The sequence below is a fragment of the Microcaecilia unicolor genome, chromosome 2 (assembly GCF_901765095.1).
Source record: "Microcaecilia unicolor chromosome 2, aMicUni1.1, whole genome shotgun sequence".
In the NCBI taxonomy this organism is placed as follows: Eukaryota; Metazoa; Chordata; class Amphibia; order Gymnophiona; family Siphonopidae; genus Microcaecilia; species Microcaecilia unicolor.
The window spans coordinates 454723291-454746461 of NC_044032.1; the positions used below are offsets into that span (position 1 = coordinate 454723291).

At 45.2% G+C, this 23171-nt stretch overlaps 1 protein-coding gene across 3 annotated transcripts in view; it reads left to right on the plus strand.

Annotated features, from left to right (window-relative positions):
• Nucleotides 1-22746, plus strand: part of SFXN5 (sideroflexin 5) — a 743850-nt gene extending 721104 nt beyond the window's left edge. For all 3 annotated transcript variants that reach the window (XM_030190957.1, XM_030190958.1, XM_030190959.1), the window contains one exon: nt 22314-22746. In XM_030190957.1, the coding sequence (XP_030046817.1) occupies nt 22314-22391 (78 nt within the window). In that variant the 3' untranslated portion in view covers nt 22392-22746. The remainder of the gene's footprint in view (nt 1-22313) is intronic.
• The last annotated feature ends 425 nt before the right edge of the window (nt 22747-23171 follow it).

Genomic DNA, 23171 nt, shown 5'->3' on the forward strand with positions numbered 1-23171 from the left:
CCCAGGGTGTTCACAAAGTGCCTAGCTGTGGTAGCAGCGGCACTTCGCAGGCTGGGAGTACACGTGTTCCCATATCTCGACGATTGGCTGGTAAAGAACACGTCCGAGGCAGGAGCCCTGCAGTCCATGCAGATGACTATTCGCCTTCTGGAGCTACTGGGGTTTGTGATAAATTACCCAAAGTCCCATCTTCTTCCAGTGCAGAACCTCGAATTCATAGGAGCCCTGCTGGATTCTCGGACGGCTCGCGCCTATCTCCCAGAGACGAGAGCCAACAACTTGTTGTCCCTCATCTCCCGGGTGCGGGCGTCCCAGCAAATCACAGCTCGGCAGATGTTGAGATTGCTGGGCCATATGGCCTCCACAGTTCATGTGACTCCCATGGCCCGCCTTCACATGAGATCTGCTCAATGGACCCTAGCCTCCCAGTGGTATCAGGCCGCTGGAGGTCTAGAGGACGTGATCCACCTGTCCACGAGCTTTCTCGAATCCCTGTATTGGTGGACGATTTGGACCAATTTGACTCTGGGACGTCCCTTCCAAATTCCTCAGCCACAAAAAGTGCTGACCACGGATGCGTCTCTCCTGGGATGGGGAGCTCATGTCGATGGGCTTCACACCCAAGGAAGCTGGTCCCTCCAAGAACGCGATCTACAGATCAATCTTCTGGAGTTACGAGCGATCTGGAACGCTCTGAAGGCTTTCAGAGATCGGCTGTCCCACCAAATTATTCAAATTCAGACAGACAACCAGGTTGCCATGTACTATGTAAACAAGCAGGGGGGCACCGGATCTCGCCCCCTGTGTCAGGAAGCCGTCAGCATGTGGACCTGGGCTCGCCGGTACGGCATGGTGCTCCAAGCCACATATCTGGCAGGCGTAAACAACAGTCTGGCCGACAGGTTGAGCAGGATTATGCAACCTCACGAGTGGTCGCTCAGCTCCCGAGTGGTGCGCCAGATCTTCCAAGCGTGGGGCACCCCCTTGGTGGATCTCTTCGCATCTCGAGCAAACCACAAAGTCCCTCAGTTCTGTTCCAGGCTTCAGGCCACCGGCAGACTGGCGTCGGATGCCTTCCTCCTCGATTGGGGGGAGGGCCTGCTGTATGCTTATCCTCCCATTCCTCTGGTGGGGAAGACTTTGTTGAAACTCAAGCAAGACCGAGGCACCATGATCCTGATTGCTCCTTTTTGGCCGCGTCAGATCTGGTTCCCTCTTCTTCTGGAGTTATCCTCCGAAGAACCGTGGAGATTGGAGTGTTTTCCGACCCTCATCACGCAGGACGAAGGGGCTCTTCTGCATCCCAACCTCCGGTCCCTGGCTCTCACAGCCTGGATGTTGAGGGCGTAGATTTTGCCTCTTTGGGTCTGCCAGAGGGTGTCTCCCGTATCTTGCTTGCTTCCAGGAAAGACTCCACTAAGAGAAGTTACTTCTTTCATTGGAGGAGGTTTGCCGTCTGGTGTGACAGCAAGGCCCTAGATCCTCGCTCTTGTCCTACACAGACCCTGCTTGAATACCTTCTGCACTTGTCTGAGTCTGGTCTTAAGACCAACTCCGTAAGGGTTCATCTTAGTGCAATCAGTGCATACCATTACCAAGTGGAAGGTAAGCCGATCTCAGGACAGCCTTTAGTTGTTCGCTTCATGAGAGGTTTGCTTTTGTCAAAGCCCCCTGTCAAGCCTCCTACAGTGTCATGGGATCTCAATGTCGTTCTCACCCAGCTGATGAAACCTCCTTTTGAGCCACTGAATTCCTGCCATCTGAAGTACTTGACCTGGAAGGTCATTTTCTTGGTGGCAGTTACTTCAGCTCGTAGAGTCAGTGAGCTTCAGGCCCTGGTAGCCCAGGCCCCTTACACCAAATTTCATCATAACAGAGTAGTCCTCCGCACTCACCCTAAGTTCCTGCCAAAGGTCGTGTCGGAGTTCCATCTGAACCAGTCAATTGTCTTGCCAACATTCTTTCCCCGTCCTCATTCCTGCCCTGCTGAACGTCAGCTGCACACATTGGACTGCAAGAGAGCATTGGCCTTCTACCTGGAGCGGACACAGCCCCACAGACAGTCCGCCCAATTGTTTGTTTCTTTTGATCCCAATAGGAGGGGAGTGGCTGTAGGGAAACGCACCATATCCAATTGCATTTCCTTCACTTACGCCCAGGCGGGGCTGGCTCTTGAGGGTCATGTCACGGCTCATAATGTTAGAGCCATGGCTGCGTCGGTAGCCCACTTGAAGTCAGCCTCCATTGAAGAAATTTGCAAAGCTGCGACGTGGGCTTCTGTCCACACATTCACATCCCATTACTGCCTGCAGCAGGATACCCGACGCGACAGTCGGTTCGGGCAGTCAGTTCTTCAGAACCTGTTTGGGCTTTAGGATCCAACTCCACCCCCCGAGGGCCCTGTTTGTTCTGTTCCAGGCTACACTCTCAGTTAGTTGGTAAATTTTTTTAGGTCAATTTCTGTTATGTCCTCGCCGTTGCGAGGCCCAATTGACCATGGTTGTTGTTTTGAGTGAGCCTGGGGGCTAGGGATACCCCATCAGTGAGAACAAGCAGCCTGCTTGTCCTCGGAGAAAGCGAATGCTACATACCTGTAGAAGGTATTCTCCGAGGACAGCAGGCTGATTGTTCTCACAAACCCGCCCGCCTCCCCTTTGGAGTTGTGTCTTCCCTTAAGAGTTTGTCTTGCTACATACTGGACTGGCCGGCTCGAGCCGGTTTCGGGCGGGAAGACGGCCGCGCATGCGCGGTGCGCGCGGGCGCGCGAGGGCTAGCAAAGGACTTTGCTAGTGAAGATTCCGATTGGAGGGGCTGCCGTGGACGTCACCCATCAGTGAGAACAATCAGCCTGCTGTCCTCGGAGAATACCTTCTACAGGTATGTAGCATTCGCTTTAGTGCACCAAAATTTAAGCAAGAAGGAAAACCCCAGGCCCTGATGGCCTCCCCTTGGAATTTTATAAGCTCTTGGACTATCATGTCACCTCCACTTTATACTTTAAAATATACCTGAACTTCCACACAAAAAATATATGAAAAAGTTCAACAAACTATATTGTGGAATTAAACATATAAGGCTAGATTCTATGTATGACACCTAAAAAATCCATGTGGAACAAATTTCCACCTAAGCATATTCTATAAGCTGCACCTAAGAGTTAGACGTGGTATATAGAATATGATTAGTTGCTATTCCAGTGCCTAGAACTACATGCATCCATTTACACCAAGGAAAATGTGGCATAAATACCAGCATGTAGATTTAGGTGCAGAGGGGCATATTCTATAACAGTGCATCTAAATTTTAGATTGCCCATGAAGCGCCCATTTCCCTGCCCATAACCATGCCCTTTTTTGGCTCCATGCATTTGAATTTAGGAGCTGTGCGTTACAGAATATGCTTAGCAAGTTATGCACGTAAATTCTAATTATTGCCAATTAGTGCTCATTATTGCTTGTTAAGTGCTGTTAAAAATGCTATTTGGTTTGTTATGCCAATTAAGTTACGTGCATTGTTATAGAATACGCTTGGATTTTGGCGCAGAACCCTAGGCACAATATATAGAGTCTGTCGGATAGTGCTTAACACCTCCTCACGTTCTTCACTTATGACCCTGTATACTAAACCACGCTGTAGGCACGTAAGCTTTTTAACATGCGCTAATGCTAGAGACACTCATAGGAATATAATGGGTGTCTCTATTGTTTAGCACACACTAACAAGTTAGTGCGCCTACAATGCAGCTTAATAAACAGGGCCCTTATATTTTTGAATTTATATTTTTTTATATAACAGAAGAAAAGACTTCAAAAACTCCAGTGGTACATTTCAGTGGAAAAAGCAAGATAAGTGTGCCTTGGATCTTTTTATTTTTTCTTGCTACCAGTTTAAATTGAAGAAGACTGTATGCAATAAATGTACTAAAATGAGGTATCTATATATATATACACACTACAAACTTATTGTAAAAATCAGAGGTTTTTTTGGCTAGTGATGGTTACCAGTGGTGAATATATATCAGAGAAGTTCTGAAAAATGCCACTGGAGTTTTTGAGGTCTTTTCCTCCATTATATAAAAAATATAAATTCAAAAATATAAGTGACGAATGTGAACAGGTGTTAAGCACTATGGGCTAGATTCTATATATGGTGCCTGAAAAATCCATGCAGAATAAATTTACACCTAAGCATATTCTGTAAGCGGCGCCTAGATTTAGGCGCAGTATATAGAATACCCTTACTGATATCCCAGCCCCTAGAACTACATGCATCCATTTACACCAAGGGAAATGTGACGTAAATACTGGCTCGTAAATTTAGGCACAGAGGGGCATGTTCTATAACACTGCATGCAAATTTTGTAACACCCATTTCCCCAGCCATAAACATGCTCCTTTTGGCTCCGCAGATTAGAATTTAGGTGCTGTGCATTACAGAATATGCTTAGCGAGTTATGCACATAAATTCTAATTATTGCCAATTACTGCTTACTATTGCTTGTTAAGTGCTGTTAAAAATGCCAGTTGACTTAAGTTATGGACATTGTTGTAGAATACTCTTGGATTTCTACAAGGAACGCTATGCACAATATATTGAATCCAACGGTATATGTTTAATTCCACAATAAGGTTTGGTGAAGACCCCCACTTTACAGGCAGTCTGCGATGAGGCCTTACAGGAAGGGAAATTTCCAGGTACTTTAAGGGAAGCTACTATTTTGCCCATTTTGAAACAGGATCGTGACTCACAGATAACCAGCTCATATCACCCAATTTTACTCCTCAATGTAGGTATTAAATTATATGCAAAAACTTTAGTTACCCAATTGCAGGATATTAATGGGATAGATGTAGTTCCGAGAAGGGCTATCAAATGGTACTGGGCCCATAAAACAAACCTTACAGAAAAAGGATTAGAAATGGAAAATACACTTGAGGAAAGGAAAAGAAAAAGAGAGGTATGATACAAGCACTGAAATATGCAGTAAGCTTCAGTAAAGTTAAAAAAAAACGGATTTTCCATAAAATAAGGTAATCAACAGAAATAAAACATGGAAAAGAAAATAAGATGATACCTTTTTTATTGGACATAACTTAATACATTTCTTGATTAGCTTTCGAAGGTTGCCCTTCTTTGTCAGATCGGAAATAAGCAAGTGTTGGTAGATGGCAGTATATATAAGAGAAACATCAAAGCATTTCAGTGACAGTCTAACAGGATGAGGGTGGATAGGTGAGAGGAAGAGTCAGGTGGATTAGGGACAGGGAGATATGCATGGAGATAGGAGGGTGACAAAGCAGTACAATTTTATGGTTTATAATGGGCTAGAAAACCCAGATCTTTGTTAAGTCCTGTCTGGTGGGTGTCAAAATATTTAATCATTCTGACTTCAAAGGTCTTACGTTTTTGTATTGTTTTAAAGTTCCCTTTCAGGATTCTTACCATGAAATCACTGGTACAGTGTTCTGGTTTTGTAAAGTGCTGCCCCACAGGGGTGACCTCTTTATTGGTACTAGCATTTTCCATATGGTGTCTATGTAAATTAAATCTCTTCTTTAGCATCTGACTTGTTGTTTCTCCAATGTAGCAGACTTTGTTGCATTGTTTACACTGAATGATATATACCACTGGAAGATGAGCTTGTGAAAGATTCCTTAATGTTGAATATTTTCCCCACCGACATTCACAAAGGAAAAATATTCAACATTAAGGAATCTTTCACGTGCTCATCTTCCAATGTGGTATATATCATTCAGTGTAAAAAATGCAACGAAGGCTGCTACATTGGAGAAACAAGTCAGATGCTAAAGAAGAGATTTAATTTACATAGACACCATATGAAAAATGCTAGTACAAATCAGGATGTCACCTCTGTGGGGTAGCACTTTATAAAACCAGAACACTGTACCAGTGGTTTCATGGTAAAAATCCTGAAAGGGAACTTTAAAACAATAGAGGAACATAAGACCTTTGAAGTCAGAATGATTAAATATTTTGACACCCACCAGACAGGACTTAACAAAGATCTGGGTTTTCTAGCCCATTATAAACCATAAAATTATACTGCTTTGTCACCCTCCTATCTCCATGCTTATCTCCCTGTCCCTCATTCACCTGGCTCTTCCTGGCTCTCACCTATCCACCCCCATCCTGTTACTGAAATGCTTTGATGTTTCACTTATATATACTGTAACAAAGAGAGGGAACCAAGTACAGAAAAAGACCAAGCAAAAAAAATAGGACAAAGGGCCTTTAAAAAAACAAAATGGAACACAGTTCTTTCATTAAAAAATCCTTTAATAGTGAACTTTGATTGAAGAAAGACCCGACACGGGCCGTGTTTCGGTGCTACCGCACCTGCGTCAGGACCTGGCATAAGTGGGTGTGCCTAAATGTTGGTATGCAGCTGCTGACTTATGCTAGTACTCTATAACAGATGCAGCGCACAAATTTGCCATTATAGAATACTAGTTGAGCACTCAGATTTATGGTACCCAACTTTTAGCACCCTTTATAGAATTGTACTCTATGCATGTGTTTTGTACTTTACTGTGGCAATGAAATTCCTGGTCGACTTTTGCACTTGCTTCAAAGTGAGTACAACTTTTAAGTGCTTGTTTCAGCCAGGGCTTTGTACCATGGATTAAGTGGTTCAATGTACTTAATTCCCTGTGTTGTATTGTAGCCTTTCATGTTCAAGAAAACACTATTGGTGATCTTCTTTGTAAATTGGTGGCACCTGTGAAGGGGCATTTTCGATATGTCTGAATCCGATTTTAGGTGTTTGTGAAAAATGTCCAAAAATCCAATAGCGAACATGGCCATTTTCAAACCAAAAACAGGTCCAACTTTTTGTTTCAAAAATGGCCATTTGCTAGATGTTTTTGTGCTCAGTGCGTCGGTCTTTTAGAACCATTTTAGGGGGAAAAAAAAGTTCAAAGCAAAAACGCACAAATATAAGTCATTGGGATGTATGGGGGGGCAGCATTCTTAGTAGACTGGCCACACAGATATGCCAGCAGAGCAGTGGGGCACCCTAGGTGGCACTGAAGTGAACTTCACATAAAAGGTTCCGGGTACACATCTCACTGTTACCCCCTTATATTGTATGGAGAGCCCTCCAAAACCCACCAAAACCCCACTGTATCCAACTGTACACCACAGAAATAGCCCTTATGCCTGCAGGTGTCACCTATATGTAGGTACAATAGGTTTTTGGTGGGATTTGGAGGGCTCACACTTTCCATCACAAGTTTACCAGTTAGATTCGGATATGGGCCTGGGTCCCCTTCTCTGCACCAACCACTAAGCTACTCCAGGGACCTGCTTGCTGCTCTAATAGGACTGGCCTTAAATCTGAAGCTGTCATAGAGGCTGGTATGTACTGTTTCTTTCACATCTTTGGGGGAGTAAGAGGAGGTCATGCCTTAATCCCTCCAATGGTCATCTAATCATTTAGGGCACCTTTTTGTGACTTAGGTGTGATTGAAACATGTCTAGACCAAAAATCTAACTTTTAGCTCTGGACATTTTTGCTTTGTTCCATTATGACAGAAAACGTCCAAGTTTTAGAAACAGCCAAATCCCACCCCCTAACACACCCCCTTGGGATTTTGACACACTGCAGAGAAAAACAGCTCAAATCTGATTTTCAAAAATCTCAATTTGGACATTTTTTGAAGAAAAACATCCAAATGCCACTTTATGCTGTTTTTGAGATGTTTTTCTCTTTTGAAAATGAACCCCATACTTCCTTTTAAATCAGGCCACTTCCTTGTGTGTTGGCAACCATACATGTTGGATGCCGAGTGATACCGCTCTGTTTTTCTGCATAAACTTTACAAAATCTTGCCTCCTGTGCATTTGCCAGCATCCTTCTACATATTTTACAGAAAGCTTCGCATTCAACAGAGCCTTTTGTAAAATACCAGGGGAATTTATTCCTCCCTCAATGACCTATGCAAAATGTGCCTCCATGAAAAGTGAAGGAAGAAGCAGCCATGCAAAGGAGAAAAATCAAATGTCCTAATCTGCTGGCATTTGCTTTGTTCTAAATTATTTTGTCCATGGAATGCACAATAAGACTGTGTATAAAAATGCATTTGCTAAAAGAATTGCATACATGTTTTTATTTCATTTACATATAGCGTTGGGTTTCTTTTATTGGACTTCATGAGTTATGAATGCCTGTCACTTATGAGGGGAGCAGGCAAAAATCTATGGTCTAATCTTTTATGACAAGTGAAATGAAAACATGCATATAATGCCTTAAAACAATGGTTTTTCTTCTCATATACATTGGAGAGTATACAGGAAGTAGGTGGGTTGGGCCTGGTGACATTGATAGCATATGTTTATTTTTTAGTGTATGACATCCTTTGAAAGAACAGAGGAATTTATATCATGGGGATATTATACCCATCTAGATATACAAACATAGATGAAGCCATCTACATATACAAAACTTTGTATAGATGGTAATTTATAGAGAAAAGAGACTTTAATGGTACAGAGTCACTTTTTCCTACCTATGATGAAAGATTCTGAGATTAAAATTCAGTACTTTGTGTTTCAGTAAAAGAAGCAATGGTAAAGTTGCTAATAATGGCACTAAAAGAAAATATGCTACATCTGTTATGGATAGCAGTACAAAATTAGCTACTCACACCTCTGACACCCAAGATGTCTTAACTTAAAATACTTGTTGGCTTACTTTACATAATTTACTGATTATATTGAAAAGAAATACAATTTTGCAGTTACTGTTCTTTCTGGTGTGATATCTATGCATCATTTTCCTTTTATGTTTATATATTTCTCCTTCATTAGTGCTGTCTGAAGGGTGATTAGATCCTTCAAACATTTTACAGAGGTTAAACGTTGATTAAGATTTAATTATTACTGTAAATAGCTTAGAATGACATATGGTGCAAAAACCTGACATATGTGCATTTGAATAAATGAAGTGCTATTTCCCATGATGCCTCAGTAGCTGTTTAACAGCTTTGCTGAAGGGTTATGTTGCACCTCATGTTAAGATTGCTTTGATGTTATATTTTGTTGGGTTTTGCAGCTGAAAGCTAAGAACAGTTTTTCCAGTTTTTAAAAACATTGAATATTTTAAATACCTAAATTGTTTGGCACAAGTTTTTGCTAATTTGTCTAACTAGGTTAAACATTTTCAAAAGCCTTTCGATTTTTAACATGGGTTCCTCGTACTGTCAGATGTAGCTTTCATGCATCTAGACTGGTCCTGCTCTGTGTTGATCACTTTATTAGGAGAAATACCAGAAGATGCTCATGGTTTCCTTGCAAATACATTGTGCTGTATGATTTTAAATTAGGTGCAAGTTGTAGGCTTCTTTTTTTCAGCAATCCTATGAAAATATAAGGTGGACTGTCCAGAAGAAGATTGCTACTCTGTTACAATTTTGTTTTTCCATCATAGATTCAGTGCTGCAGTTTTCAAAAGCTTTGTAAAGCACAATACAGCAACGTTTTTGAATCTTCAGTTGTATAAGACTCACATAGATAAAAATACTATGCGGCACATCAATTTGTTTTCATAAACTGTGCGCCCATAGCCTTGCTAGGGCCACTCAGGTGTTATTTTTGTTGCTCTTGATATGTGTCAGTTTGGAAAAGGTAGCAATAAAATGAGAGAGAGCAAGTCTGAGAGTACTGGATACTAATCTGACATTGTCAGTCAGAATCTGATAGTAGCATTTGATCACATGAACCTCATCCTTAGTTTGACGAGCAATTTTCATTGGGCTGCTTCACTGCAAACTACATGTACATATTCAGTGCATATAATGCATTATAATACATTCTTCCTTACTCACAACACATTACCCCAACTTACACCATCTCCCTGTTCCCTACCTCTACCACCTTCCTCCCTTATCCTTTTTATTGTCCACCTCTTTATAAACTATGTTTAGATGTTTTTATTCATTTTGCTTTAGCTTGTAAATTTGCTATATTATGTAAGCCGCGTTGAGCCTGCTGAGAAGTGGGAAAGCGCGGGTTATAAATGTTATAATACAATACAATAAGCCCGGATTCTATATATGGCAACTAAAGTTGCATACATAAATTTGGCAGTGTGGCCAAATTGCACACCCAATTTCATTAACAAGCCATTTGGCGTTGATAATTGGCCAATAACAAGAAATTATCAGCACTAATTGGCACTAATTAGAATTTACGCACGCAGTGTTCTAAGTGTATTCTGTACAGTGGTGTTCATAAATTGTAATGCGCAGATCTGAAAAGGGGCATGGCCGTGGGAGGGGCAAAGATGTTTCACAGACGTTCCTAAAAATTACACGCACTGTTATAGAATATGTCCAATCCAAGCCAAAGTTAGGTGTGGGCATTAACCTCACTAACTTTAGATGAGGTTTATAGAATAGCGCTAAGTGCATTTTTAGGCGGCACCATATAGATAATCTGACCCATACCATGTAGTAATTGTAGAAGTGAAATTACCCGACCAGATTCATTTGGAAAATTAGCTAAGGTAAACTACCTATGTGCAAGGTGACTCATGTGTACTTGAAAATCTAACATATGCATATTAGTTTCTCCCAACCTAAACACCCCCACAGGAATGCTGCGTTTCAACCTGACTATAAATCTGCATGCAGTGGACGCCTTTGCAGACTCTTAGGCAGGCAATGGAGGACAATTTTCCCCCTTGGCTAAACTGCATAAGCACCTATTTATCTGCTAAACATCTATGATAACTAGCCTCTTAATTTCAGAGAAATTGAAAGGATCATGGACCACTTTTGACTTGCTACGTTAAAGTTTTGTTGTTGCTTCTTTCTTGCAAGCTACTGTGTAAACACCAGGATCTCTTTCCTTCCTATATTTGTTCATAGGGTTCAAATACACAAACATTTCCACTATGCCCATTCTTCTTCTTTGGTAATATAAGGGCAATTCTGTAACCTAGATGCCCACATTTAAGCACATGTTACCCCCGGGATTCTATATATCGCGCCAAGATTTCTGTGCGGAAATCAAAGCATAGTCCATAATAATGCGCATAAGCTTAATTGGTTAACAAGCTAATCAGTGTTGATAATTGGATATTAACAACCAATTATCAGCACTAACTGGCTGGCATTAATTAGAATTTATGCGCAGAACTGTCTAAGTGTATTCTGTAATGTGGTGCATGTAAATTCTAAGTCACATAGTTGAAAAGTGGGTGTGGCCATGGGCGTGGAGTGGGTGGTTGGGTCGTGGGTGTTTCTAAAATCTATTCTCCGAGGACAAGCAGGCTGCTTGTTCTCACTGATGGGTTGACGTCCTCGGCAGCCCCCTCCATCGGAAAGTTTACTAGCAAAGGCCTTTGCTAGTCCTCGCGCGCCCATGCGCACCGCGCATGCGCGGCCGTCTTCCCGCCCGAAACCGGCTCGAGCCGGCCAGTCTTTCGTCCGCGCTCGGTACGGTCGTGTTACGCCGTTCGTGCCCCAGAGAGTCGACCTCGCGCGTCCTTTTCGACGTGTTTTTTTGCTGTTTTTCCTTGAAAAAGTTTGGGAAGCGCTCCGGTAGTGTTCCGGAAGACCCTTTTGGGTTTTCTGCCCTTCCCGTATTTCTCAGTTTTTGCCCCGTAAGTTTTCTTTCGTTGTCGGGGTAGGCCTCTTTTGGCCTCGGTCGAGATATTTCTCCCTCTAAATTTTGGTGCTTCAATTTTCGCCATTTCGGCTTTTGATTTCGCCGGCGTGATTTTTCCGCCCATGACATCGAAGCCTTCCAGCGGCTTCAAGAAGTGCACCCAGTGCGCCCGGGTAATCTCGCTCACTGATAGGCACTCTGCGTGTCTTCAGTGTCTAGGGGCCCAGCACCGCCCTCAGAACTGCAGTCTGTGTTCCCTGTTACAAAGGCGGACTCAGGTAGCGAGATTAGCCCAGTGGAACGTTTTGTTCTCGGGCTCTTCGTCGGCATCGGCACCGGAGGCATCGAGTGCATCGACGTCGTCAGCGTCCGGACCATCTTCCTTGGCTGCCGCTTCATCGACTGCATCGAGGCATCGAACCTCTGCATCGGCGCCGAGGCATCGGGCGACTGCATCGACGTCGGTGGTACCGAGACTTCGTCTGCTGATGTCGTCGGACGGAGGTGCATCGTCAGGAGTGCAGGTGAGGGCTGTCCATTCCCCTGCTGGTGGCGGTGAGCCTTCGGGTGGGTCTCCTCCTACCCTGAGGGCTCCTGCGGTACAGCCCCCCCGGGATCGACCTTCTTCGGTCTCGGCCCCGAGGAAGCGACGGATGGATTCTACGTCCTCCTCGTCGGTGCCGGGGAGCTCCGGTGACATGCTTCGGAAGAAGTCGAAGAAGCATCGACACCGGTCTCCTCCCCATGTCGGTACCGAGAGCTCTGGGTCGCCGAGGGATTCGGCACCCAGCAGGCATCGGCACCGAGAGGACCGCTCACCCTCTGTTCAGGAGGTGTCGATGCGCTCCACTCTGGACAGCCCGGAACAGCCTCCTCGCCCGGAACAGGTTCTGACGTCGACGCCTGCATCGACCTCACAGCCTTTCTCTGCAGCCGCTCTAAACGAGAGCCTCCGGGCCGTTCTCCCAGAGATTCTGGGAGAGCTGTTGCGCCCTACCCCTCCGGTACCGGCGGTGCTTGCGCCTCCGGTACCGTCGAGCGTGGCGCCGGCTGGCCCATCGCCCGGGTTGAGGTCCCCGACGTCGGTACCGCGTGCGGTGCCGACAGCGGCCACCTCCCAGGAAGGCTCCCCGACTACGTCGGCGGAGGGAGCTTCGCCGATGCGGGCGAGGGAGTCTACCTCTCGACGCCCCCACCGTGGACGGGGTTCCACCGAGTCGAGTAGGGCGAGGTTGCAGACGCAGGTTCGTGAACTTGTGTCTGACACCGAGGGTGAGGCCTCGTGGGAGGAAGAGGAGGACCCCAGATATTTCTCTGACGAGGAGTCTGAGGGTCTTCCTTCTGATCCCACTCCCTCTCCTGAGAGACAGCTTTCTCCTCCCGAGAGTCTGTCTTTTGCTTCCTTTGTCCGGGAGATGTCTACGGCCATCCCCTTCCCGGTGGTTGTGGAGGACGAGCCCAGGGCTGAAATGTTTGAGCTCCTGGACTATCCTTCTCCACCTAAGGAAGCGTCCACTGTTCCCTTGCACCATGTCCTAAAAAAGACATTGCTTGCGAACTGGACCAAGCCACTAAGTAATCCCCACATTCCCAAGAAGATTGAGTCCCAGTACCGGATCCATGGGGACCCAGAGCTGATGCGCACTCAGTTGCCTCATGACTCTGGAGTTGTGGATCTGGCCCTACAGAAGGCTAAGAGTTCTAGGGAGCATGCTTCGGCGCCCCCGGGCAAAGACCCTAGAACCTTAGACTCCTTTGGGAGGAAGGCCTACCATTCTTCTATGCTCGTGGCCAAGATCCAGTCTTACCAGCTCTACACGAGTATACACATGCGGAACAATGTGCGGCAGTTGGCGGGCTTGGTTGATGCTCTTCCCCCTGAGCAAGCCAAGCCTTTTCAGGAGGTGGTCAGGCAGCTGAAGGCATGCAGAAAATTCCTGGCCAGAGGAGTTTATGACACTTTTGATGTTGCGTCCAGGGCCGCTGCTCAAGGTGTGGTGATGCGCAGGCTCTCATGGCTGCGTGCCGCCGACCTGGAGAATAGACTCCAGCAGCGGATTGCGGACTCGCCTTGCCGTGCGGACAACATTTTTGGAGAAAAAGTCGAGCAGGTGGTAGAGTCTCTCCACCAGCGGGACACCGCATTCGACAAGTTCTCCCGCCGGCAGCCTTCAGCCTCTACCTCTACAGGTAGACGATTTTTCGGGGGAAGGAAGACTGGTCCCTATGCTTCTGGTAAGCGTAGGTACAATCCTCCTTCCCGACAGCCTGCGGCCCAGGCTAAGCCCCAGCGCGCTCGCTCTCGTCAGCAGCGTGCGCCTCAGCAAGGCCCCGCGGCTCCCCAGCAAAAGCAAGGGGCGAGCTTTGACTGGCTCCAGCAGAGCATAGCCGACATCCAAGTGTCAGTGCCGGGCGACCTGCCGGTCGGGGGGAGGTTGAAAGCTTTTCACCAAAGGTGGCCTCTCATAACCTCCGATCAGTGGGTTCTCCAAATAGTCCGGCAGGGATACACCCTCAATTTGGCCTCAAAACCTCAAAATTGTCCACCGGGAGCTCAGTCTTACAGCTTCCAGCACAAGCAGGTACTTGCAGAGGAACTCTCCGCCCTTCTCAGCGCCAATGCGGTCGAGCCCGTGCCATCCGGGCAAGAAGGGCTGGGATTCTATTCCAGGTACTTCCTTGTGGAAAAGAAAACAGGGGGGATGCGTCCCATCCTAGACCTAAGGGCCCTGAACAAATATCTCGTAAAAGAAAAGTTCAGGATGCTTTCCCTGGGCACCCTTCTCCCCATGAGTCAGCAAAACGATTGGCTATGCTCTCTGGACTTGAAGGATGCCTACACACACATCCCGATACTGCCAGCTCACAGACAGTATCTGCGATTTCAGTTGGGCACACGCCACTTCCAGTACTGTGTGCTACCCTTTGGGCTCGCCTCTGCGCCCAGGGTGTTCACAAAGTGCCTAGCTGTGGTAGCAGCGGCACTTCGCAGGCTGGGGGTGCACGTGTTCCCATATCTCGACGATTGGCTGGTGAAGAACACATCCGAGGCAGGAGCCCTGCAGTCCATGCAGATGACTATTCGCCTCCTGGAGCTACTGGGGTTTGTGATAAATTACCCAAAGTCCCATCTTCTCCCAGTGCAGAAACTCGAATTCATAGGAGCCCTGCTGGATTCTCGGACAGCTCGCGCCTATCTTCCAGAGGCGAGAGCCAACAACTTGTTGTCCCTCGTCTCGCGGGTGCGTGCGTCCCAGCAGATCACAGCTCGGCAGATGTTGAGATTGCTGGGCCACATGGCCTCCACAGTTCATGTGACTCCCATGGCCCGCCTCCACATGAGATCTGCTCAATGGACCCTAGCCTCCCAGTGGTATCAGGCCGCTGGGGGTCTAGAGGACGTGATCCACTTGTCCACGAGTTTTCTCAAATCCCTGTATTGGTGGACGATTTGCTCCAATTTGACTCTGGGACGTCCCTTCCAAATTCCTCAGCCACAAAAAGTGCTGACCACGGATGCGTCTCTCCTGGGATGGGGAGCTCATGTCGATGGGCTTCACACCCAAGGAAGTTGGTCCCTCCAAGAACGCGATCTACAGATCAATCTTCTGGAGTTGCGAGCGATCTGGAACGCTCTGAAGGCTTTCAGAGATCGGCTGTCCCACCAAATTATCCAAATTCAGACAGACAACCAGGTTGCCATGTACTATGTCAACAAGCAGGGGGGCACCGGATCTCGCCCCCTGTGTCAGGAAGCCGTCAGCATGTGGCTCTGGGCCCGCCGTCTCGGCATGGTGCTCCAAGCCACATATCTGGCAGGCGTAAACAACAGTCTGGCCGACAGACTGAGCCGGATTATGCAACCTCACGAGTGGTCGCTCAACTCCAGAGTGGTGCGCCAGATCTTCCAAGCGTGGGGCACCCCCTTGGTGGATCTCTTCGCATCTCGAGTGAACCACAAAGTCCCTCAGTTCTGTTCCAGGCTTCAGGCCCCCGGCAGACTAGCATCGGATGCCTTCCTCCTGGATTGGGGGGAGGGCCTGCTGTATGCTTATCCTCCCATCCCTCTGGTGGGGAAGACTTTGTTGAAACTCAAGCAAGACCGAGGCACCATGATTCTGATTGTTCCTTTTTGGCCGCGTCAGATCTGGTTCCCCCTTCTTCTGGAGTTATCCTCCGAAGAACCGTGGAGATTGGAGTGTTTTCCGACCCTCATCACACAGGACGAGGGGGCGCTTCTGCATCCCAACCTCCAGTCTCTGGCTCTCACGGCCTGGATGTTGAGGGCGTAGACTTTGCCTCTTTGGGTCTGTCAGAGGGTGTCTCCCGCATCTTGCTTGCTTCCAGGAAAGACTCCACTAAGAGAAGTTACTTCTTCCATTGGAGGAGGTTTGCCGTCTGGTGTGACAGCAAGGCCCTAGATCCTCGCTCTTGTCCTACACAGACCCTGCTTGAATACCTTCTGCACTTGTCTGAGTCTGGTCTCAAGACCAACTCTGTAAGGGTTCACCTTAGTGCAATCAGTGCATACCATTACCGTGTGGAAGGTAAGCCGATCTCGGGACAGCCTTTAGTTGTTCGCTTCATGAGAGGTTTGCTTTTGTCAAAGCCCCCTGTCAAGCCTCCTACAGTGTCATGGGATCTCAATGTCGTTCTCACCCAGCTGATGAAACCTCCTTTTGAGCCACTGAATTCCTGCCATCTGAAGTACTTGACCTGGAAGGTCATTTTCTTGGTGGCAGTTACTTCAGCTCGTAGAGTCAGTGAGCTTCAGGCCCTGGTAGCCCAGGCCCCTTACACCAAATTTCATCATAACAGAGTAGTCCTCCGCACTCACCCTAAGTTCTTGCCGAAGGTTGTGTCGGAGTTCCATCTGAACCAGTCAATTGTCTTGCCAACTTTCTTTCCCCGTCCTCATTCCTGCCCTGCTGAACGTCAGCTGCACACATTGGACTGCAAGAGAGCATTGGCCTTCTATCTGGAGCGGACACAGCCCAACAGACAGTCCGCCCAATTGTTTGTTTCTTTTGATCCCAACAGGAGGGGAGTGGCTGTGGGGAAACGCACCATATCCAATTGGCTAGCAGATTGCATTTCCTTCACTTACGCCCAGGCTGGGCTGGCTCTTGAGGGTCATGTCACGGCTCATAATGTTAGAGCCATGGCAGCGTCGGTAGCCCACTTGAAGTCAGCCTCTATTGAAGAAATTTGCAAAGCTGCGACGTGGTCATCTGTCCACACATTCACATCTCATTACTGCCTGCAGCAGGGTACCCGACGCGACAGTCGGTTCGGGCAGTCAGTTCTTCAGAACCTGTTTGGGCTTTAGGATCCAACTCCACCCCCCGAGGGCCCTGTTTGTTCTGTTCCAGGCTGCACTCTCAGTTAGTTGGTAAATTTTTTAGGTCACTCTCAGTTATGTCCTCGCCGTTGCGAGGCCCAATTGACCATGGTTGTTGTTTTGAGTGAGCCTGGGGGCTAGGGATACCCCATCAGTGAGAACAAGCAGCCTGCTTGTCCTCGGAGAAAGCGAATGCTACATACCTGTAGAAGGTATTCTCCGAGGACAGCAGGCTGATTGTTCTCACAAACCCGCCCGCCTCCCCTTTGGAGTTGAGTCTTCCCTTGAAGTGTATTGTCTTGCTACATACTGGACTGACCGGCTCGAGCCGGTTTCGGGCGGGAAGACAGCCGCGCATGCGCGGTGCGCATGGGCGCGCGAGGACTAGCAAAGGCCTTTGCTAGTAAACTTTCCGATGGAGGGGGCTGCCGAGGACGTCAACCCATCAGTGAGAACAATCAGCCTGCTGTCCTCGGAGAATACCTTCTACAGGTATGTAGCATTCGCTTGCACATTGTTATAGAATACATCCAGTACACACATAATTTAGGCTTCAGGATTTACACCAAGTTTTATTTGACGTAATTGCCCACAACTAAATTTAATCATGCAGAGCAGCGCTCGGTGTATTCTATATACCGCGTGGAAATTTAGGCTTATTCTATAAAGTACGCCTAAATTAAGGCATACTTTATGGAATATGCTTGAGCGAATTTCATTTCAGCGCTGATTTTTTAGGTGTGATATATAGAATCTAGTCCTAAGTGTGTAAATGTTTAAAATAATGGCATATATGAGCATACATATGTACGTAAATGCAAAAAATGTACCTAAGCACTATTTTGCAAATACTCACTTAACTTGCATAACATCACAGGATGGAGTTACACGTGTTCCTTACCACTCTTAGGTCAACTCTATGGCTGGCATAAATGCAGATGCCCAGATGTTAGATTTACTATGCTGAAAACCCACCTTTTCACTGCTGCTTTTGGCTCCTAGCGACTACTCATTTGCCTCCCCCCATGTTCCTTCTCACCCAGTACTTCCCTCGCCCTTAATTGTCTTGTCTGTCTGTATTATTTTAGATTGTAAGCTCTATTGAGCAGGGACTGTCTCTCTATGTCAGGTGTTCAGCGCTGCATGCGTCTGGTAGCGCTATACAAATGCTAATAATAATAATGTTAGGTGAATTGATACCAGATTATGCCAGTGTTCTATAAAGGAAAGTAGGCACTTAGTTTCCTTTATAGAAGAGATTTCTACCACATACGCTCAAGGAGCCTAAATAGAGGTGCCCAGTTAAAGAATATCCCCTTGTCCTCCTGATTCTATAAAAGCCACCAAAAATTGCATGCACAAATTTGGGTGCGTGCCCAATTTAATTGAGTAACGAGCCAATTAGTGCCAGTAATTGGCTTTTTAACAAGCAATTATTTGTATTAATTGAACCCTGTTAATATGTATGTGCATAAATTTAGGCACATGATCCACGCCCAAATGTTTTGTGCGTCCCTAAAAGGGGGCGCAGAAATAGGAGGGGAAAGGGTGTTTTGAGGCAGAGCTGGGGTGTGAATTCCAGCTTTGTGCACAATTATAGAATAAGAGCATTCCATTGGTAAATTTAGGCAGGACATTTGCACCATGTTTTTGTTGGTGCAAATGAATACGCTTAAATTTACATGCAACCCCTGCACTTAAGCGTCATTCTATAAACTGCACCTAAGTTCAGGCGCAGCTTATAAAATAGCACTTAAGCGTTTTTTCGGCACTGATTTTTTTAGACACAATTTATAGAATTCACCCCTATATGACTGCAGTAATAGTTTGTGATTTCAGTCTTCTGTATGGAGTCATTGAACACCCCATTCTAATGGCTTCAATAAGCAAAGCAGCTGAAAATTCACTGAAATATTTACCTTCATGTCAAAGATTCTATAGTTCATTGATTGGGAAACAGTACAGTACAGGGGCACTGGTTTACAGTAGGAAAAAGGGTAGTTAGTTCTAAGAATCAAATCAACTGATTTCCACTCCTTGTCCTACCTTTGATCTTCTGGACCTGAGAAAACTCAGTGTCCCCTAGTTGTAACCCCATGGTTTAGAAGAGTACAGTGCTTATCCTATATAATAATTTGTACCTCCAACGTTCTATGGCTGGCTGGGTTCGTAACATCTCCTAACGTCAGCAAGCCTCCAGCGTTCCCTTCCCTCTCACTGTCCCGCCCTAGCATAAAGACGTAATGATGTCAGAGGAGGGCAGAACAGTGAGAGGGAAGGGAATGCTGGAGGCGAGCTGACATCAGGATGTTACGAACGGAACGGAAGCCAGCCAGCCAGAGAACGTTCAGGTACAAATCGCTGGACATGGAGGGGAGGAGAAAATCGCGGGACACATATGGGAGGGCAGGGAAGAGGAGAATCGCTGGACATTGAGGGCATGGGATGGGAGGAAAGAATCGCTGGACATGGAGGGGAGGGCAGGGGAGAGAGAAAAAAATTTTACACGAGAGCCTTCCTAGGGCCCATTTCATTGTTGACGAAACGGGCTTGGTTCCACTAGTATGGAAGAATGTGAATGTGAATGTATTACACTGTAATATCACAACATGCTTGATGATTTTATATTTTTAGAAAAGGTTGTTATTTATGCCAGCAAGACAAATTACATACAAATCAAGGGTTTTTTTTTTTTTTTTTTTTAAATGGACAAGACATCTTTGAGGGGTAACAGATTATTTGAACTTGACCAATTTAAATTGATGGTACGAGCATTAATTGTTACTCAATTAGATTATTGCAATGTGCTGTACACAAAGGGCCCTGTTTACTAAGGTGCATTAGTGTTTTTAATGCGCCTACAATTAGCGGGTGCTTGAACCATGTAGGCCGCGTTGCTGATCTTCTGCGGCGTGGCTGCGTTGCTGATCTGCAAGGGCAGGATTCTGTTTCTACCATACATATACCTCATTATACCACAATATCACTTTGTATTCATTAATACTATGTATTTGTTCAAATCGTAATCGGCTAACACCGTTAACGGTTATATGTAAGCCACATTGAGCCTGCAAAAGGTGGGGAAATGTGGGATACAAATGTAACAAATAAATAAATAAATAAATTGCTGATCTGCTGTTAGTGATCTGTAACCTCTCATTAAAATTGTCCATAGTACCTGAAGACTGGAGCGTGGCCAATGGAACGCTGATTTTTAAAAAGGGTTCCAGGGTGATCCAAGAAATTACAAACTGGTAAGCCTGATGTCAGTGCCGGGCAAAATAGTGGAAACTATTATAAAGAATAAAATCACTGAACATATAGACAAACATGGTTTAATAGGACAGAGTCAATATGGATTCAGCCAAACAGATGTCTTGCCTCACCAATTTGCTTCATTTTTTTGAAGGCACAAATAACCGCATTAATGCAATTATCCTTTCAGTACTCTAGGGTGAATACCATCCAGTCCAGGTGATTTACTACTTAATTTGTCGATTTGGCTCAGTACATCTTCCAGGTTCACCAAGATTTCTTTCAGTTCCTCCGCATTGTCACCCTTGAAAACTGTCTCTGGTGCGGGTCAATCTCTTATATCTTCTTCAGTAATGACCGATTGAAAAATTCATTCAGCCTGTCTGCTATGCCCCTGTCCTCCCTGAGTGCCCCTCTTACTCCTTGATGATCTAATATGGGAATGGGACTTGATATACCGCTTTTCTGTGGTTTTTGCAACTCCATTCAAAGCGGTTTACATAGTATATACAGGTATTTATTTGTACCTGGGGCAATAGACGGTTAAGTGAATTGCCCATAGTCACAAGGAACTGTAGTGGGAATCGAACCCAGTTCCCCAGGATCAAAGTCCACTGCACTAACCACTAGGCTACTCCTCCAATAGTCCCACGGATTCCCTTACAGGCTTTCTACTTCTGATATGCCTGAAAAAGTTATTTCTATGAGTTTTTGCCACCGAGACAAGTTTCTCTTCATATTCTCTTTTGGCCGCCTTTATTAATATGAACAATGGGACCCAGGTTCAAGTCCCATCAACTACTTTTTTTTTAATGTAATTCTGAGCCTTCCAGAAACAGAAAAATACTTACTATACCTAAATATAGTAACATAACATAGTAACATAGTAGATGACGGCAGAAAAAGACCTGCACGCTCCATCCAGTCAGCCCAACAAGATAAACTCAGATGTGCTACTTTTTGTGTATACCTTACCTTGATTTGTACCTGTCCTTTTCAGGGCACAGACCGTATAAGTCTGCCCAGCACTATCCCCGCCTCCCACCACCGGCTCTGGCACAGACAGTATAAGTCTACCCAGCACTATCCCCACCTCCCAACCACCAGTCCCGCCTCCCACCACCGGCTCTGGCATAGAATGTATATGACACCTGCAAGCCTGAAGGCTATTGAAGTGGTGTGCATTCAGGTACAGTAGATACTTTTCAGGTCCTGGAAGGATCACATTTACAAAAAAAAAAAAAGTGTTATAGTGGGGTTTGAAGCTGTGTTGCTTGATTTACAATCCACTGCACTAACCACTAGGCTACTTCACCCATTTGCAGGGATATCTTTGTGGCCATATTTTTGAAAATGATGCCAGACAGACAATCATGTCCCTTGTTTTTTGTCATTCAAAAGTTGGATGTTTCACTTTGGAAAATGACTAATCATTTTGAATGTTTTCAGTACAAAAGCATCCATATCACAGCCATAATCAAACAGGAAATCTAGACGTTTTTCCAGTTTGATTATGCCTTTGAGACGGTCGGTTTTATGATGTTTTTTTTTTTTTTTAACATTATGAGCAGGACGTAAGGGGGGAGGTGTGGACTTAAACCTTTTTTTTGTAAATGCCCCTCTTTATGTACTGTACTTAACATCAGAATCATCATCTCTTCCAACCAGTTAAAATCTGTTATTTATAAGTACCACTCTGAAAAAATGCTTTTCGGGGAATGACTAAATGGGTCAGTGAGTCTGAGATTACTGTAATTTGAAATCCAAAATATGTGAAATGAGTTTCAGAGCTCTGTCTGCTTGCTGATAAACAGGTATCTGCTTCACTAAAAGTCACCAGCAGGCTTGCCACTAATTAGTGGCACTTGGCTGGTAATCTCAGCAGATGGACATGAAAACTATCTTTTCTCTTTAGTGGTGGCCTCTCCAACACAGGGGAGTGGGATGTTTGCATTATCAATATTGTACATGCTTCCTGAATAAAATCTTGTCATTCTGTACTGTTAATAAGCGCAAAAGTTACAAAGCAATTAAGTAGATCATTAGTCCGTAACTTTTAACCCAGATTTTATCTGGTTTTCTACAGATTGAAACCTCCCAGCTGGAGCCAGATATTGCTATGGCCACCACCAGCAAGACTGTTATCTACAACAAAGGATTATAAACAGAAATGGATCCTTGCAACAGATATCATGGATGGAAACAACCCAGTACATTTTATTCTGGTGGAAAATCAGTGAAAAAGGAACAGTGAATTTTACTTTGCTGGCAACAGGAGAATAACATTCAGAGAGTCTCCATGTCATAAAGATATGATAACATGTTAACAATTTAACATTGTTAAGGCACAGCAAACTATAAACTTCTTTATAGAATTAATTAAATGAAAAATAACAGCAAGTTAGCAGCACTGCATGGAAAGGAGATGTAATTGTTAATAAAAGCCTAATGCTACTGCAGATCTGAAAACATGAAGGGAAAAGAAAAGGGTGAAATTGATTTCTGCTATCTACTAAAGGATTAAAATCTTAACACTGTTGGATGCTTCACAGAAATAATTTTTCATAGAGATCTCGGTGCATGAATTAGACAAAGTAATAAACAGGGAAGTTAGAATAATGCTTACACAGTGAGTAATTAAATGCTAATCTTGCACCTGTAACTGCAAAAAAATAAGTAGGTATACTTATTTAGTTCAGTTCATAACATTGATAAAGAGAATTACCATCAAAGAGGTTCACATTATATAATTTTCATTTGCTCCCACACCCCACCTTTCTGCTACCTAAGAACAAACTAATGGAATTTGTCCATTTCACTGCAGTGGATCGGCATTTTCTTGTCTTTGATTCAGAAGCAGACGTGAGGTTTTGTCTGTTCATTTAATGTAACCATAACCTAGTGCTAGATTTCACTATAGTGCACTGCAGTTTAAAGCATGCTA